This window comes from Silurus meridionalis, chromosome 4 (genome assembly GCF_014805685.1).
Source record: "Silurus meridionalis isolate SWU-2019-XX chromosome 4, ASM1480568v1, whole genome shotgun sequence".
Classification (NCBI taxonomy): Eukaryota; Metazoa; Chordata; class Actinopteri; order Siluriformes; family Siluridae; genus Silurus; species Silurus meridionalis.
This window is the reverse complement of record NC_060887.1, coordinates 4212306-4228822: the sequence shown is the minus strand read 5'-3', so window position 1 is coordinate 4228822 and position 16517 is coordinate 4212306. Positions and strand designations below refer to the sequence as shown.

The window sequence follows — 16517 nt, the reverse complement described above, 5'->3', positions numbered from 1 at the left end:
CTTCTGCAGAACTCATTTGTGACATTTTGCCACAGACTCTATTGCAGCTTAGTCCTATAGTAGTTTAATGATAATTAAAATGCATTTTATTAGGCACCTTTCAAGACTCAATGACACCTTACAAGCACAGGATTGATTGATTGATTGATTGATTGATTGATTGATTGATTGAATGCAATACAGTCAACAATTTGTGATATTGATTATGATAAACAGACATTAGATAAAAATAAAAATATGTAATTTCCAAACAATAAAACAAAAGCCTAATATAATAGGATAATTTATTTATATTTAGGTGTGTGAATGCAGAAGAGAGTCAATAAATGTCCACAGGTGCTGAAGTCACACTAGATACTGTTGTGCAGTCGGGCGGATTCTTGATTGAGTGTGCTTAATCTTTAAGATGCCCAAGTTGTAATCTGGGGGAAAAAAAGGCAAAAAAAAAAAAATACACTTATTTTTTGCATTTGAAAAAAGAGTATAGTAGAAAAATCTTGAAAATCAATACAATAATCGACAGGGTAAAATCTGAATGAGAAACATTTGAAAGATTGAGCAAACCTATAAAGAATTATGTTTTATGAGTGTTTAAATATGGAACATGATTGAAAAGTCTTTTTTATAACGGAAACGCCTTTCTGTAGCGTCTTTACATGTATTTTGACCGCTTCCACCACCCGTACCGTAAGTGCACGATTAGACGTGCAACGCTAAACAAAGTGCGGCTGCTTAACCGTGTATTTTCAAGATGCAGCTGCTTAACCGCAGTTAAGTGGCGGACTGCAAGTTTGTTTAGTTTCTGACCCAAAAGAGAACAGGTGGTCTTAGCCTAAAAGGCATCTATTATCAAAATAGGCCAACACAACTACATCTGCTCGAATACACCCCGTTTAATCACAGCATAAGCCTGTATGTCAACATAAGCAGTGTTTACATGTGATTATAACAGGAGACAACATACAGCGGGTAAAATAAGTATTAAAAAAGTCACCATTTTTCTCAGTAAATATATTTCATAAGGTGCTATTAATATTGTTAGATTTTTATTATTTCCCACGTGATCAACGATGCCCGTGTTGTCTTTTCTGATCAGGGATGAATCACAGCACACAGAATGGCACAAATGTTCTTCTTCAGTTTATTGCAGATAACAGACGAGTATATACACACTGGAATAACCCTGAGCTAAAGCTGTTCTTGATTTGGTAAGGAAACATAGTAACTGGAGATGTGAGTCCAGATAAAGACTTCCATAAAGATAACATAGGAATGTGTTTAGAGAACCAGTGTGAGAACCATCTTAACACTAACAGACATGAAATCCAGACATACAAAGATATCAAACCATTCAGAAGTTTAGAAATCCTATTGTAACCAATGCAATCAGTATGTTTGCAACAGTAAGGATGTGAAGGTCTTGAGAGAGCTCTTCACTTTTACCCATCATGAGATGTTTCTTGTGTGACACCTTGGTAATGGGACACCTTTATACAGGCCATCAGTTGGGACTGAAGCAGCTGATATTAATTTACAATGACAATAGGCAGGATTGCTTTCTAATTACTGATTGATATCTACTGCAGTCTTGGCTTTTCATTTCTTTTTGCACCTCCCTGTCTTCATGTGTTCAATACTTTTTCTTGTGAGTGTGTGTGTGTGTGTGTGTGTGTGTGTGTGTGTGTGTGTGTGTGTGTGTGTGTGTGTGTGTGTGTGTGTGTGTGTGTTGTTTCACAACATTACACAACTTAATTTATGGCCTTTGTATGTGTGGATTGTATGGGTTGTTACCAACATCTGATAAACATTTCATGTCACTAGCACCTTTAGAAATATATTTACTGAGAGAAATGTTGACATGTTCAATACTTATTTTACCCGCTGTATGTATGTGTGTGTGTGTGTGTGTGTGTGTGTGTGTGTGTGTGTGTGTGTGTGTGTACACTGGCATGTAGGGGAGATAGATGTTGGAGAATGGAGTGCTGCTGGTGATGGAGAAATAGGTGAATTAACGTTAGAACTAGCAGAGCTGTTCGGCTCCTTGCTACTTGAGATTAATGGCTTCTGATCATGAATTCTCCTCCTGTCCATTGAAATGTCCGGCCATCAGTATGAATGCAGTATGAATGCAGTCTGTATGAATAACAATAGTCTGAATTGCTGTACATTAATATAAATGCAGTCTGTATGAATAGCCAAACATGTATAACAATAGTCTGAGTGGCCCCCAGAGTCTAGCAGGTGGAGGGAGAAAAGGACCTGCGTTAGAAAATGATGTACAGTAAAACCCAGATTGGGTTTATTCCTCCTTACTAATCCTATCCACTTCCTGCTTCACTATCTCCAGACCATCCAACCTTCTCTCTCTCTCATTTTCCTCATTCATTAGCTGCTCAAAATACTCCCTCCATCTTCTCAACACACTCTCCTTACTAGTCAACACATTTCCATCTCCATCCTTTCTTGCTCTAACTTGCAGCACATCCTTCCCAGTTCGGTCTCTCTGCCTGGCCAATCGCTACAAATCCTTTTCTAATTCTTTTGTGTCCAACTTCTCCTACAGCTCCCCCATTATATCTTTTTCTTTGTCTTTCACCACATCCCTCTTTACCTGCTGCTGCATCTCCTTGTACTCCTGCCTACTTTTGTTATCACTCTGTCGAACCTAATTCTTTTCTCCAACCTCTTCCTCCTTCTGCTCTCCTGCACTTCCTCATTCCACCATCATGTCTTTTGTCCTTCTTTCTATTTCCAGATGTCACATCAAGTACCTTTCTAGCTGTCTCCTTATCACTTCTGCAGTAGTTCCACAATCATCCAGCACCTCTTCACCACTACCGAGCCCCTGTTTGTCCTTTTCCCTGAACCTCACACTACAGTCTTCCTCCTTCAGTTTCCACCATCTTATTCTTCTTTCAGTCCTCAATCTACTCCTCTTCTTCTTCATCTCCAAAACCATCCTACAGACCACCATCCGATGCTGTCTAGCTACACAGTTCCCTGGCAACACCTTCTTCTTTGTCCTCTTCTTCTTCCGGCTTCTCCCATTAGGGGTCTCCACAGCGGATCATCCTTCTCCATACCCCCCTGTCTTCTACAACTGCCTCTTTCACACCAACTACCTGCATGTCTTTCTTCACCACTTTCATAACCCTCCTCCTTGGTCTTCCTCTTTTCCTCCTTCCGGCTCCATCCTCAGCATTTTCCTACCGATATACCACATGTTCCTCCTCTGCACATGTCCAAACCATCTCAATCTTGCCTCCCTCACCTTGTCTCCAAAACGTGCTACATCGCTGTCCCTGGCAACACCTTACAGTCGCCAATTTCCTTCAGGTTGCATCTCCTACATAGAACATAGTCCACCTGTGTGCACCTTCCTCCACTCATATACGCCACTCTATGATCCTCCTTCTTCATAAAATACATGTTCACCACTGCCATTTTTCTCTTTTTATCAAAAATCTACCACCATCTGCCCTTCCACATTCCTCTCCTTAATTCCATAACTATTATCACCTTCTCATCACCTTTGTTCCTTCACCTACATGCCCTTTAAAGTCTGCCCCAATCACCAATCTTTCATTCCTAGGTTCACCATCTACCACTTCATCTAACTCACTCCAGAATTTTTCCTTCTCCTCCATCTCACAACCCACCTCTGGAGCATAAGCACTGATGATATTTATCATCTCCCCTTTAACTTCCAGCTTCACCTTCATCACCCTATCAGAAACTCTTTTCACCTCCACTACACTCTTACTGTACTCTTCCTTCAGAATCACCCCTACACCATTTCTCTTTCCATCCACACCATGATAGAACAGTTTAAACACCTCCAATGTTCCTGGTCTTATTTACTTTCCATTTTGTCTCCTAAACACACAACATATCTACCTTTCTTCTCTCCATCATATCAGCTCCCTCTCTCCCTTTACCAGTCATAGTACCAACATTTAAAGTACCAACCCGAACCTCCACTCCCCTACACTTCTTATTTTTCCGCTGCCTCTGTAGACGTCGTCCTCCTCTCTTTCTCCTCCTTCTGCCAACCGTAGCTCAATTTCCACTGGTACCCTGTTGGCTAACGATACCTGTGGTGGTCGTTGGTAACCCGGGCCTCGACCGATCCGGTATGAAATTCTGATTCGTGATCTGCATGTTTGATTTGGCCCATGTTTTACACAGGATGTCCTTCATAACGCAACCCTCCACATGTATCCAGGGTTGAGACCTGCACTAAGAGTGCACTGACTTGTGCAACACTAATGGCTGGGTCAGAGTATCTTCTTGCCAAATGTATCTAAATTGTGTATGTAGAACACTTTGGTCAGGAACTGTTCACATTTACATTTAGGTAGGTAATTTTCAGCTGAGAGTCTGAAAGCGGAGGTACATGCTAACAAGTTGATTGAAAATGCCCTCATAGGCCATTAGGAGGAAGTAGGTTGCTGCTTTTGACAGCCACAGATAATTACCTGCAGTCGTCATCAATGTATTGTTGTCCCAACCACAGGGATTTTCACACATTGTTTGAAAGACAACATGAAGATCAGCTCAGTAGGTACTGATTGTTTGCACCAGTCCAGATTTTGAGCTTTGTCTAATGAGAGCTACTATTAGCAAATGTTCTGAATCAGAAATGTATTTTGCTAAATCCAAAATCACCCAAACATTGCTTGAACATAGTTTCAGGTAGCTTTGTGATCGTGGACTGAATCCTGTTAAGCTCTGATGTTATCACAGAAGCACAACAGGTTCCACAGTCTTTTTCTCTGTCTCCTGGAATTGAAAATAAGATGATATAAGGCTGCCTGGTCTGGTACTGGGAAAACTCCTCCACCTTGAAGACATAAATATCGGGGGGTTTTGGAAGATTTTATACAAGTATTAAATAGTTAAAGGTTTTCTAAAAGGCCTCAAAATACCTCTCATTTAACTTGTTTCAAACCCTCTCAGATTACTATAGCAGACATTTCTGATAACATTCAAAACCAAATCTAAAATTATTACAGTATATTGAATCATTTTATATTGTTTTCCAGATGCACCACTGCTCAGATTGTGGGAAGAGTTTTACTAAAATTGCTGTTCTGAAAAGACACCAGCGTATCCACACAGGAGAGAAGCCGTATCACTGTGAACAGTGTGAGAAGAGTTTTACTCATCAGAGTAATCTCAAATCACACCAGCGTATCCACACAGGAGAGAAGCCGTATCACTGTGAACAGTGTGGGAAGAGTTTTACTCAACAGGGTAATCTTAAATCACACCAGAGTGTCCACACAGGAGTGAAGCCGTATCACTGTGAACAGTGTGGGAAGAGTTTTACTCATCAGGGTAATCTCAAATCACACCAGCGTATCCACACAGGAGAGAAGCCTTATCACTGTGAACAGTGTGGGAAGAGTTTTACTCAACAGTGTAATCTCAAATTACACCAGTGTATTCACACAGGAGTGAAGCCGTATCAATGTGAACAGTGTGGGAAGAGTTTTACTCAGCAGGGTAATCTCAGATTACACCAGCGTGTCCACACAGGAGAAAAGCCGTATCCCTGTGAACAGTGTGGGAAGAGTTTTAGTGCTCGGCGTGTCCTCCTCAGCCACCAGCAGAGTCATACAGGACAGAAGCTGTACCTCTGTGGACACTGTGGACGGAGCTATGTTCATCAAAGCTCATTAAGGAACCACAAGTGCTCTAACATACAACCATGAAACAAATTATCTTCTTAAATTTCTTATTTGAAGGGATGTAAAGGGAAATTGTACTGTAAATATCGGGGGAACTTTAAATTGTAATGTTAATTTTAATTAGCTCTAACAAACTGGACACCTTTCCAAGCCATCAGAACATTGTTGGTCCATCTACAGTTACACTACAACTACACTTTATGGCAGCATGTATGAGGCTACCTGAGCATCTCACCCATATGTGCTTTCTGAACATTATCTAATGGAACGGCTTCCAATCCATTGTCCCCTGAGCCCAGTGTTACTGATTTACTGCAAACTTGAGCTTGATCACACGGTTACACAGCAAGATCAGGGAATAGATTTTTGTTGTATATGTCTGGACCTATAAGAATTAAAGTGCAGACAAATCTCACCCTAAGTCTTTTTTAAATCTAAAATGTTAAATGTATAAACCTTTAGGTATTTTGCACCAACGTTCATTTTTTGTGTTTCTCTAACTTTGAATAAGTTTATTAGTCAACTGTAAGGTTTGGTTGAGGAGTGGTAATGGTATGGGGCTGTACTTTAGGGGTAAGACTCAGCCCTTGACTTACAGTGTAGTGAAATGTTAATTACTTTAGCATACCACATCATTTTGGACAATGCTATGCTTCTAATATTGTGGAATAGTTTGAAAACGGCCCTTTATTAATCCAGCATGACCATGCCACAGTGCACAAACTGAGGTTCATAAAGACATGGTTGGATGAGTTTGGTGTGGAAGAACTGAACTGGCCTGCACAGAGCTCTAATCTCGACTTCACTGAACACCTTTGAGATTAAGGTGAATGTTAAAAGTTGATTATTCTAAATGGACTGTATGAGTCTCGGTGTCATTATCAAAGTCTTCGGCAACTTTTTTTGTGATTAGTTCATGAACATTTTACTTATTTTTCTCTTGCTATTGTTTGTTAACTTATACTTTATTTTTTCTATGGAAGAAAATAGAATTGCTGGTGATAGAAACAATGTTTTGAGTCTATATCATAGATGATAATGACTTATCAACAGATCATTGTTATTTACTAAATTAAATTTCAGTTATTAAGCAAAATTCCATTATACAAAAAGAATAAAATGAAAAGCAATCAACTTTAATGTGGGAGCAATAAAATCTGTGTTTCAGGGTCCAACTGTGACACTCAGTAACTTCAGGAGTCTCAGTCTAGAATTGTATGCAGTTCTCACTGCTCTGAATATAAGAACACCTGAGCATCATTACCAAATGGAAATAAAAATTAATTAATAACCAAAATAACTAAAATCTAATGGATATTTACACTACATGCTGCATACGAAAATTACGTGTGCATACAAATTTTAGAAAACTAATTTCCACTTAAATATAAAGAAAATGGTGCAATGTGCTTTTTGACCAAGTTAATATGGTTCATTTAAATGTATAGTATAAGCAAACATTACAGGTTTGAATATGTGTGCAGCTCAGTGTTGCAAAAACTAAATAATACAGATTTACTTGTATATAAATACACTTTTGCTCCACTATTACATTAGGATTAGTTTACACACTGAAATACCTTATACAAATTGCACAGAGTGGATAGTTTATTAGTACTATTTATCTACATTATAACTGTAATATGTTGGAAAACATTTCATAATTAAAGCCAGCGGTGGCAAAGGTTCACATCCTTCACTCAGTAGAAGTACAGATACTCATGTTTTAAAATACTCAGGTAAAAGTTGAAGTACTGACTATACATTTTTAGGTAAAGAGGTTTGGGCTCCTGTGATGCAGCAGCAGGTGAAGAGGGATGTGGTGAAAGCCAAGGAAAAGGCATATGAGGAGCTGTAGGAGAAGTTGGACACTAAGGAAGGAGAAAAGGATTTGTATCGATTGGCCAGGCAAAGGGCCCGAGCTGGGAAGGATGTGCTGCAAGTTAGAGCAATAAAGGATGGAGATGGAAATGTGTTGACTAGTGAGGAGAGTGTGTTTTGAGCAGCTGATAAACGAGGAAAGTGAGAGAGAGAGAAGTTTGAAAGATGAGATGTTGAAGCAGGAAGTGGATAGGATTAGTAAGGAGGAAGTGAGAGCAGCAAATACCTTTAGTTAAAAAAAAAAAAAAAAAAAGAAAATTATCTTGTGCAGTTCAAAGAGTCTCCCATTGGCTCCTGTGTTCCCGCCTTCTCATTCTGAATAAACGGTCATCACTCACTACCACTGATCACCTGACCTGACCTGACCTGACCTGACCTGACCTGACCTGACCTGACCTGACCTGACCTGACCTGGATAACCTGACCTGACCTGGATAACCTGACATTTCTGTCATGGTAAGAAATTTTATTTAATGTATACTTCTGGAAGATTGTGTGGTAATTAGTAGTATATGTGTGAATAGTAAATAGTATAATAGTAAGTGTGGAAAACTGAACATTCTTAACGATTAGCAGATAACTAGGAAATTGTCTACTAAAATGTAGAAATAATGACTTTTCAAACCATTTTCACCCGTGTTTTCTCCATATAGTGTCCACATGATAACAGGAGGGTGAAACAGTAAAAGCACTGTGGAGTCTCTTTCTCTTTCACTACCTTTATAACATGTGTATATACAATACACAGAGAAAAGCTCTGAGGAAACGGTGACAAAACTTAACATTATTTTAATGTGATTTAGGTGAAATAGGTAGAGGTGATTAAAAAAAACGTTGATATTTCTATCATTTCTAAACATTGCTAAAAATATGATACGTTATGATTACATTAAAGATAATAAACGTTATTTTGCGCCGTTCTTAAAGTCAGTCAGATCAGTTAACAGTTTGGGCAAATGGTGGATTAGAAGGTGTTTACAACCTTGTGATTTTTAGTCTTTTTTTTTTTTTTTGACTGATAGTCTTATGCTCATGTAACTTGCATGTATACAAATAATGGTTTGTTATACAATTTTTTTGTATAACAGGAAGCCTGAAGCAGAACTGTTTGCTGAAAACTGTCAGTAAGAAAGAGCTGGAGAAAGCGCTTGGTAAATGGTTCACAAATGCAAGAGACAGAGAAGGCAACCGTGCTTTGAGAGCTCAGTGGGACTGTAATCAGAGTGCAGTACAGCCGGAAGTGTAAGTCATATAACCTATAGCTAGGGCTGCACAATTAATAATATTTTATCCTGATCACTGTTTTTGCCTCTGTTTAATTAAAGGAATACTCCACCCTGAGATGAAAAAATATCTTATAAATTACTTATCCTCAAGGCATCCTATACGGTGGCTGAGAAGAAAACACATGCAAATCCTCACAGCACAACCAAACACAGAAACACACTGCAAATCCTCACAGCACAACCAAACACAGAAACACGCTGTAAATCCTCACAACACAACCAAACAGAAACACGCTGTAAATCCTCACAACAACCAAACACAGAAACACGCTGCAAATCACAACACAACCAAACACAGAAACGCTGCAAATCCTCACAACACAACCAAACACAGAAACACGCTGCAAATCCTCACAACACAACCAAACACAGAAACACGCTGCAAATCCTCACAACACAACCAAACACAGAAACACGCAAATCCTCACACAACCAAACAGAAACACGCTGCAATCCTCACAACACAACCAAACACAGAACACGCTGCAAATCACAACACAACCAAACAGAAACACGCTGTAAATCCTCACAACAACCAAACACAGAAACATGCTGCAAATCCTCACAACACAACCAAACACAGAAACACGCTGTAAATCCTCACAACACAACCAAACACAGAAACACGCTGCAAATCACAACACAACCAAACACAGAAACACGCTGCAAATCCTCAACACAACCAAACACAGAAACACGCTGCAAATCCTCACAACACAACCAAACACAGAAACACGCTGCAAATCCTCACAGCACAACCAAACACAGAAACACGCTGCAAATCCTCACAGCACAACCAAACACAGAAACACGCTGTAAATCCTCACAACACAACCAAACACAGAAACACGCTGTAAATCCTCACAACACAACCAAACACAGAAACACGCTGTAAATCCTCACAACACAACCAAACACAGAAACACGCTGCAAATCCTCACAACACAACCAAACACAGAAACACGCTGCAAATCACAACACAACCAAACACAGAAACACGCTGTAAATCCTCACAACACAACCAAACACAGAAACACGCTGCAAATCCTCACAACAACCAAACACAGAAACATGCTGCAAATCCTCACAACCAAACACAGAAACGCTGCAAATCCTCAACACAACCAAACACAGAAACACGCTGCAAATCCTCACACACAACCAAACACAGAAACACGCTGTAAATCCTCACAACACAACCAAACACAGAAACACGCTGCAAATCCTCACAACACAACCAAACACAGAAACACTGCAAATCCTCACAACACAACCAAACATCAGCTGATCAGAATCATTGTTCAATCACTGGCTTTTGGCAAAAGTTAAAATAAACAAAAACTCACCTTTCAGATCATCAACACCACCACTGATCAATAGACACTGAACAAGCAGTCCCGGGGTCGTCACTTGTTGGGGTCCCCATGAAACATTTATTTTGTGGTCTGTGCTGTTTGCAGTGTAAATGAATTGGTTGTGTTGTGAGGATTTGCAGGACGTTTCTGTATTTAGTTGCGTTGTGAGGATTTGCAGCTCGTGTTGTTTAACTGATGAAGATGTTTTCTTAAATTGCTGGTGTTTTTCTATTTGCATATGTTTTCTTCAGTTGCAGTGCGTTGAACTTTCTGGTCCACCGTGATCCGAGGTGTGACTTACATCTTTCAGCTGATCAGAATCATTGTTCAATCACTGGCTTTTGGCAAAAGCCAAATATTCGTTTAAGAGTCAAGTTCAGACGCAAGGTTGATATTTTAATTGTTACATTCATAAGTTTTGGATTCCATGACTGGTCCCCTGGCATAAGTTATTACTGTGTGAGGCAGAGGTGGGAACAATTCACTGATGAGATTCTAGGATATGTCTTAATTATATTGATGCATGTTTTTTTAGATGCTGCTGTGAATAGTAGTATTTTAAAATGTACTAAATTGCCTTTTCTGTCTTCTCTTTCTTTACTGTTTTGTAGGTGTGCAGCCGAGGAATCTGCATAGACCCACCAGTGAACTATTCTACATTAGTAATTCTGTTATTCCTGTTTCCTGTTTTTTTACTTGAATTAATTTAAATTAAATGTGATTTACACATTCTGAGTTGAAGTCAGAAGCTTTTATCACTTTGAATTTACAAGTGTTTACGATGGTTTCGGTATTTAAGGAAATTTGGCGAAACAAGCATTCTGTAGTCAGAACTTCTCTGTGTGTCTCTATTGCCAGGTACAGTGATTCTTTAACATTTCTTTAGTAAACTGCATTGTTAAAATATTTGGTATTATGCTGATCATGTCATGCTTCTATTATTTGTTTTAGATGTGACATTTGTTTATTGATTATTGCCTGGCAAATAAATGTAAAATTCTTGATTAACTCTGAAACTTCCTGAAATCATTTATATCTAGTTGATTATGTAGCCTGGTGTTACCACAAATCTATGACCAGGATAGTACAAACTAAAGGCTCATGAACGGATGGAGCATAGAGCACAACGTCTGAGACCTTCTGATTTCTGACTATCACTGATTTAGCAAGTTATAACTAAGTGACTAAATACATTATTCTTTATGCATGAGCAAGCATTGAGAGGTCTACTTAAAGAATATTAGTTTACCGTTATATCCTCTGACTAAGATTCAGACTGGCCAATGTGCCTCCTTGAGCAGTTATCGTTAGCCGAGCACAAGGTTCTAAGCGACTCCAGATCCATAATGAATGATTAATTGAAAAGACGGAATGCAACCAATGAGGTGATCATCTTAAATTAGAGATATTCAAGTTAAATCTTTATTATTAATTAAACTCAGATTAGAGGTAAAAATTAGATTCATGTAACAAAGTGCAATCCATTTGAGTAATCTTTTACAGCCGCGCGAGAGACTAACACACAGCATACCTTCACCCACACCAGTGGATTCCATCATTGGGCCATTGGGTGGGGACCTTACATCTTACTTAGATTTTAGTTCTGTGTTGCTTTGTGTCATTTTGTCTTGTATTATGGAGCACTTCGGTCCTTAAGCAATATTGTTTTGTTTTACTGTGTACTGCACCAACTGTACAGCATATGATTAAAATGACAATAAAAACCATTTATTTGACTGTAGGAGCTATTTTTAATTTCTTTAGTTGGGACTGGAGGTGACCTAAAAACCCCTCCTGTGGTAAAAAATACAAAAACAAAAAACTAACACCTGATAAAGATCTTCTCCAGGACAAATCTCACATCAGTAGGACAGAATTTTCCCCAAACCTGAGATCTTTATTTTTGGTCTGTTCTACTGATATTGTGCTGAGATCATATTTCCAATCGGACTGAGGCCTTTAAAATGATACCAAACATGTAAAGTTAAAATTAATACATTCTTAAATTATAATAAATGCAGTATGCAAGTATAGTAGCTTGAATTCCAGGAACTTCTTAATCATCTTTCCATGACCCGGTCATATCCCCAGGAGGGAAAGAGGGGGCTCAAGGATGGGTGAGAGGGCAGCTGAACAGATGTCTTCCTCTCCTCAAATTAAAGAGATCTTCTCCTCAGATTAGAAAGTTTAATGTTTTGTTGCATGGCAGTTCTCAGGGTCTGATCTCATGGAAAGATCTGACCATCCTTACAACTTCCTCTATAATTCCTGAGGAACAGGAAATGGCAGCACTGGAGAGTAAAAATCTGTAAAGCTCTGGGCAGGTTTAGATTCAGCATGTGAGCACATGTCTTACATATAATAAAGTACAAATCTATAATTATTGTAATGTTTAATGAACATGTAATATTTTAAATTTAGTTGTGTTTTGTTTCTTTTATTAAAATGTTGGACTTCAACTTTAACATAACTAAAAGTTTAGTTAGAATGCAGCCTTATAACATCTACTGTTAAAATAAAACTTTTAACAACCTCAGTTAGTTAAAAACATCAGAAATCACACTTTGGCATTCAACACATTACAAAATAATTTAATTCAATAAATTAATTTTAATAACTCAATCCATTCAGTTTTGTTTGTTAATTTAAACTCTGTAAAAACAGTAAAACCCCGTTGTACGAGCAACCTATTGTACGAGCAAACGGAGATACGAGCAAACTCGTGGTTCCCCGTTTTCGACCACAAGCTCGGGAGAATCGTGACATGTACAGCCAAACCATTGATAATAACGGACAGCGAGTGAGGGTGAATGAGGGGTTTATATATGGTTGGGTGATGAGTGCTAAACGAGAGTCAGGTGTGTGATTAGTAAGCCGGCGAGCAGCTCTGTGCGGGCGGGGCACGCACGGGAGAAGAATCAGGGAGCTCCCTGACAGTAACTGTTAAATTGTGTTTACATTACGGTAATTTGCGGTGTATTTGTTTGTTAAAATAGGCTACAATTACTTTTTAAGTGCAGAAATAAGCGATCGAATGAGATCTCGGCATGGATTAAATCACTTTTACATTCATCCTTATGGGGAAAATCAGTTCGAACGTACGAGCAAATGGACCTACGAGCAATTTTCAAGAACGAATTATGCTCGTACAACGGGGTTCCACTGTAATAAGGTCCAGAAGAGTCGGTTCACTGGTTTCGATTCAATTGAATCTGAATCAATAGATTCACTGGTAAACGATTCGATTCAACAGTTCTAAAAAATCTGTAACATAAAACATTCTGTCTCCTTAAAAATAATTTTTTCAGCAGTTTCACTCAAGAAAAATAAACTTTTGTTCCCAAACATCTCAACATTCACTGTTTCTAGTTCAATAACAGAACAAATAGCATTCTTACAGTTTAGAGTCTGATTTGAGGTTTAATCAAGTTTACATTTTATTCTAACATGTTTGATTGAGTTCTTGCATGTAGATGATACTTTTAATAAATTTAATACTAACTTCATGCAGTTTCTCAACATAAAGACTGGATTTTATAAAAAACAAACTTTTTGACAAAATAAATAGTTTCAATGTTATTAAATCTGTACTCGTTATTTCTACATTATTTATTATATTAATTTTAATCAGCTTCATTTAACTTCAGTTTCATTTATTTATATCACAAAATTTCAGCTTAAAAATTAAACATGAACCCCCTGTATGTAAAACAGTAAACAGTTTAAGTTTAAGACAGTTTAATATTATCAAAAAAATATCTATAATTATGAATATTAATGCTAATATTATTAATAATAATAATAATAATAATAATAATAATAATATTGAAATGATGAAAATAATAATAATATTAATAATAATAATAATAATAATAATAATAAAATGATAAAAATAATAATAATAACTGCAGTTGGTTGTCAGATTCCAGTCTTACACTGCCCTCTAGTGGCTCTGTCAAGACTTTATTTTTTCTTAAATATATATTATTATTAGTGTTTTGTTGTCTAGTTATATCAAGTTGAGGAGTCTCCCCCGTGTGGATGGAGGAGGAACTGCTACAGTTTAGAGCCTGATTTGAGGTCAGATCAAGTTGAGTTTTAACAGTAAGTTTGATTGAGTTCTAACATGTAAATAGTACATTTAATAAATTTAGTACCACCTTCATGCAGTTTCTCAGCATAAATAGTGTATTTTATAAAAAACATTGTTGGACAAAATAAATGTTATTAAATCTGTACTCATCTTTTCTGGATCATTTAGTTTATAACATTAATATTAATCAGCTTTATTTAAATTTATATTGCACTTATACACAAAAAACTTCTAGAGCTTCACCACTACATCACTCAAATACTACTGCCGTGTGTAATCTTCTAATAAACCCTAATAGTGACATGGTGTTGTATAAATAATAGTAAATGTGAATATTCCTTTCAGATAAAAGTCATAAAGTGCATTTTAGGTGAATTTATGAACCACATCTGGCTTGAAAAGACCAGTGTCCAAATACTTTTGACCACACAGTGTGTATCAGCTGAAAAGCAGCAGCTTCGGATCAGTCGCATTTCCACTGGGATTCAATCTGAAATATTAATTTTAATCATATAAAATATTTTATATTATATAGTTGATTACAGATCATTGGACGAGACACCTGTCAGTCAAGATATACAGGTGAATGACAGGTGTCTCGTCCAATGATCGGTAAGTTTACATTCACAAACTATAACTACCTTTTCCGGTTTGTCTGACTTGTCATTGTGTTTTTGGATTTGTTTTGTTAACAAAACAAACATTTTTGGACATTTTGTCCAAAAATGTTTTTATACAATTCACTATTTATGCTGAGAACCTGCATGAACGTGGTACTAAATTGATTAAATGTACCATTTACATGTTAGAACTCAATCAAACTTACTGTTAGAACTCAACTTGATCTGACCTCAAATCAGGCTCTAAACTGTAGCAGTTCCTCCTCCGTCCACACGGGGGAGACTCCTCAACTTGATATTACTAGACAACAAGAACGATGAATAATATTTGTGCATATTTAAATAAAAAAAAAGAAAAAGAAAGTCCTGACAGAGCCACTAGAGGGCAGTGAAAGACTGAAATCTGACAACCAACTGCAGTTATTATTATTATTATTATTATTATTATTATTATTATTATTATTATTATTATTATTATCATTAATATTAATAATTATAGATATTTTTCTTGATAATATTAAACCGTCTTAAACTTAAACTGTTTACTGTTTTACATACAGGGGGTTCATGTTTAATTTTTAAGCTGAATTTTGTGATATAAATAAATGAAACTGAAGTTAAATGAAGCTGATTAAAATTAATGTAATAAATAATGTAGAAATAACGAGTACAGATTTATTAACATTGAAACAATTTATTTTGTCAAAAAGTTTTTATAAAATCCAGTCTTTATGTTGAGAAACTGCATGAAGTTAGTATTAAATTTATTAAAAGTATCATCTACATGCAAGAACTCAATCAAACATATTGTTATAATAAAATGTAAACTTGATTAAACCTCAAATCAGACTCTGAACTGTACGAATGCTATTTGTTCTGTTATTGAACTAGAAACAGTGAATGTTGAGATGTTTGGGAACTGATTATTGTCTGTATATATGCAGGTCAGGGGTTTTTTCATGCTGGAACACCGTTCATTACAATGAGACGATGATGTAAGATGACGAGCCAAACCACGGAGACGAAGCTGACTGAGGTGAACCCCTCAAACTAACCCAGGAACAGAGAAGGAACTTTCTGACCACCTGCTGGTTTTGCACAAACAGAACAAAAGTTTCTTTTTCTTGAGTGAGACTGCTGAAAGAAATATTTTTAAGCAGACAGAATGTTTTATGTTACAGATTTTGTTTGAACTGTGGAGTCATTTTCCAGTGAATCTTTCAGACTTAATTAAACCGAATCCAGTGAACCGACTTTTCTGGACCTTTTTATTTTTAAATGAATTTATTGAACCAAACTCTTTTGAACTTGAACTGAATCTACAGAGTAGAAATTAATGAATCAAACAAAACTGAACAAAAAAGATGATTAAGAAGTTCCTGGAGTTCAAGCTACTATACTTGCATACTGCATTTATTATAATTTAAGAATGTATGAATTTTAACTTTACATGTTTGGTTTCATTTTAAAGGTTTCAGTGCGATTGAAAATATGATCTCAGTACAATATCAGTAGAACAGACCAAAAATAAAGATCTCAGGTTTGGGGAAAATTCTGTCCTACTGATGTGAGATTTGTCCAGGAGATCT

The 16517-nt window shown here is 37.0% G+C and overlaps 2 protein-coding genes and 1 long non-coding RNA gene across 3 annotated transcripts in view; 1 reads left to right on the top strand and 2 right to left on the bottom strand.

The window, feature by feature from the left end:
• The window catches only part of LOC124384578 (zinc finger protein 850-like), a 1373244-nt gene that overhangs the window by 172215 nt on the left and 1184512 nt on the right, over nt 1-16517 (top strand). The window contains exon 7 of the mRNA XM_046847550.1: nt 5050-5666. Coding sequence (XP_046703506.1) covers nt 5050-5666 — 617 coding nt within the window. The remainder of the gene's footprint in view (nt 1-5049; nt 5667-16517) is intronic.
• The window catches only part of LOC124384657 (leucine-rich repeat flightless-interacting protein 1-like), a 794289-nt gene that overhangs the window by 281423 nt on the left and 496349 nt on the right, over nt 1-16517 (bottom strand). The window lies entirely within an intron of this gene.
• LOC124384686 overlaps nt 1-16517 on the bottom strand; it is a 201839-nt gene that overhangs the window by 147745 nt on the left and 37577 nt on the right. The window lies entirely within an intron of this gene.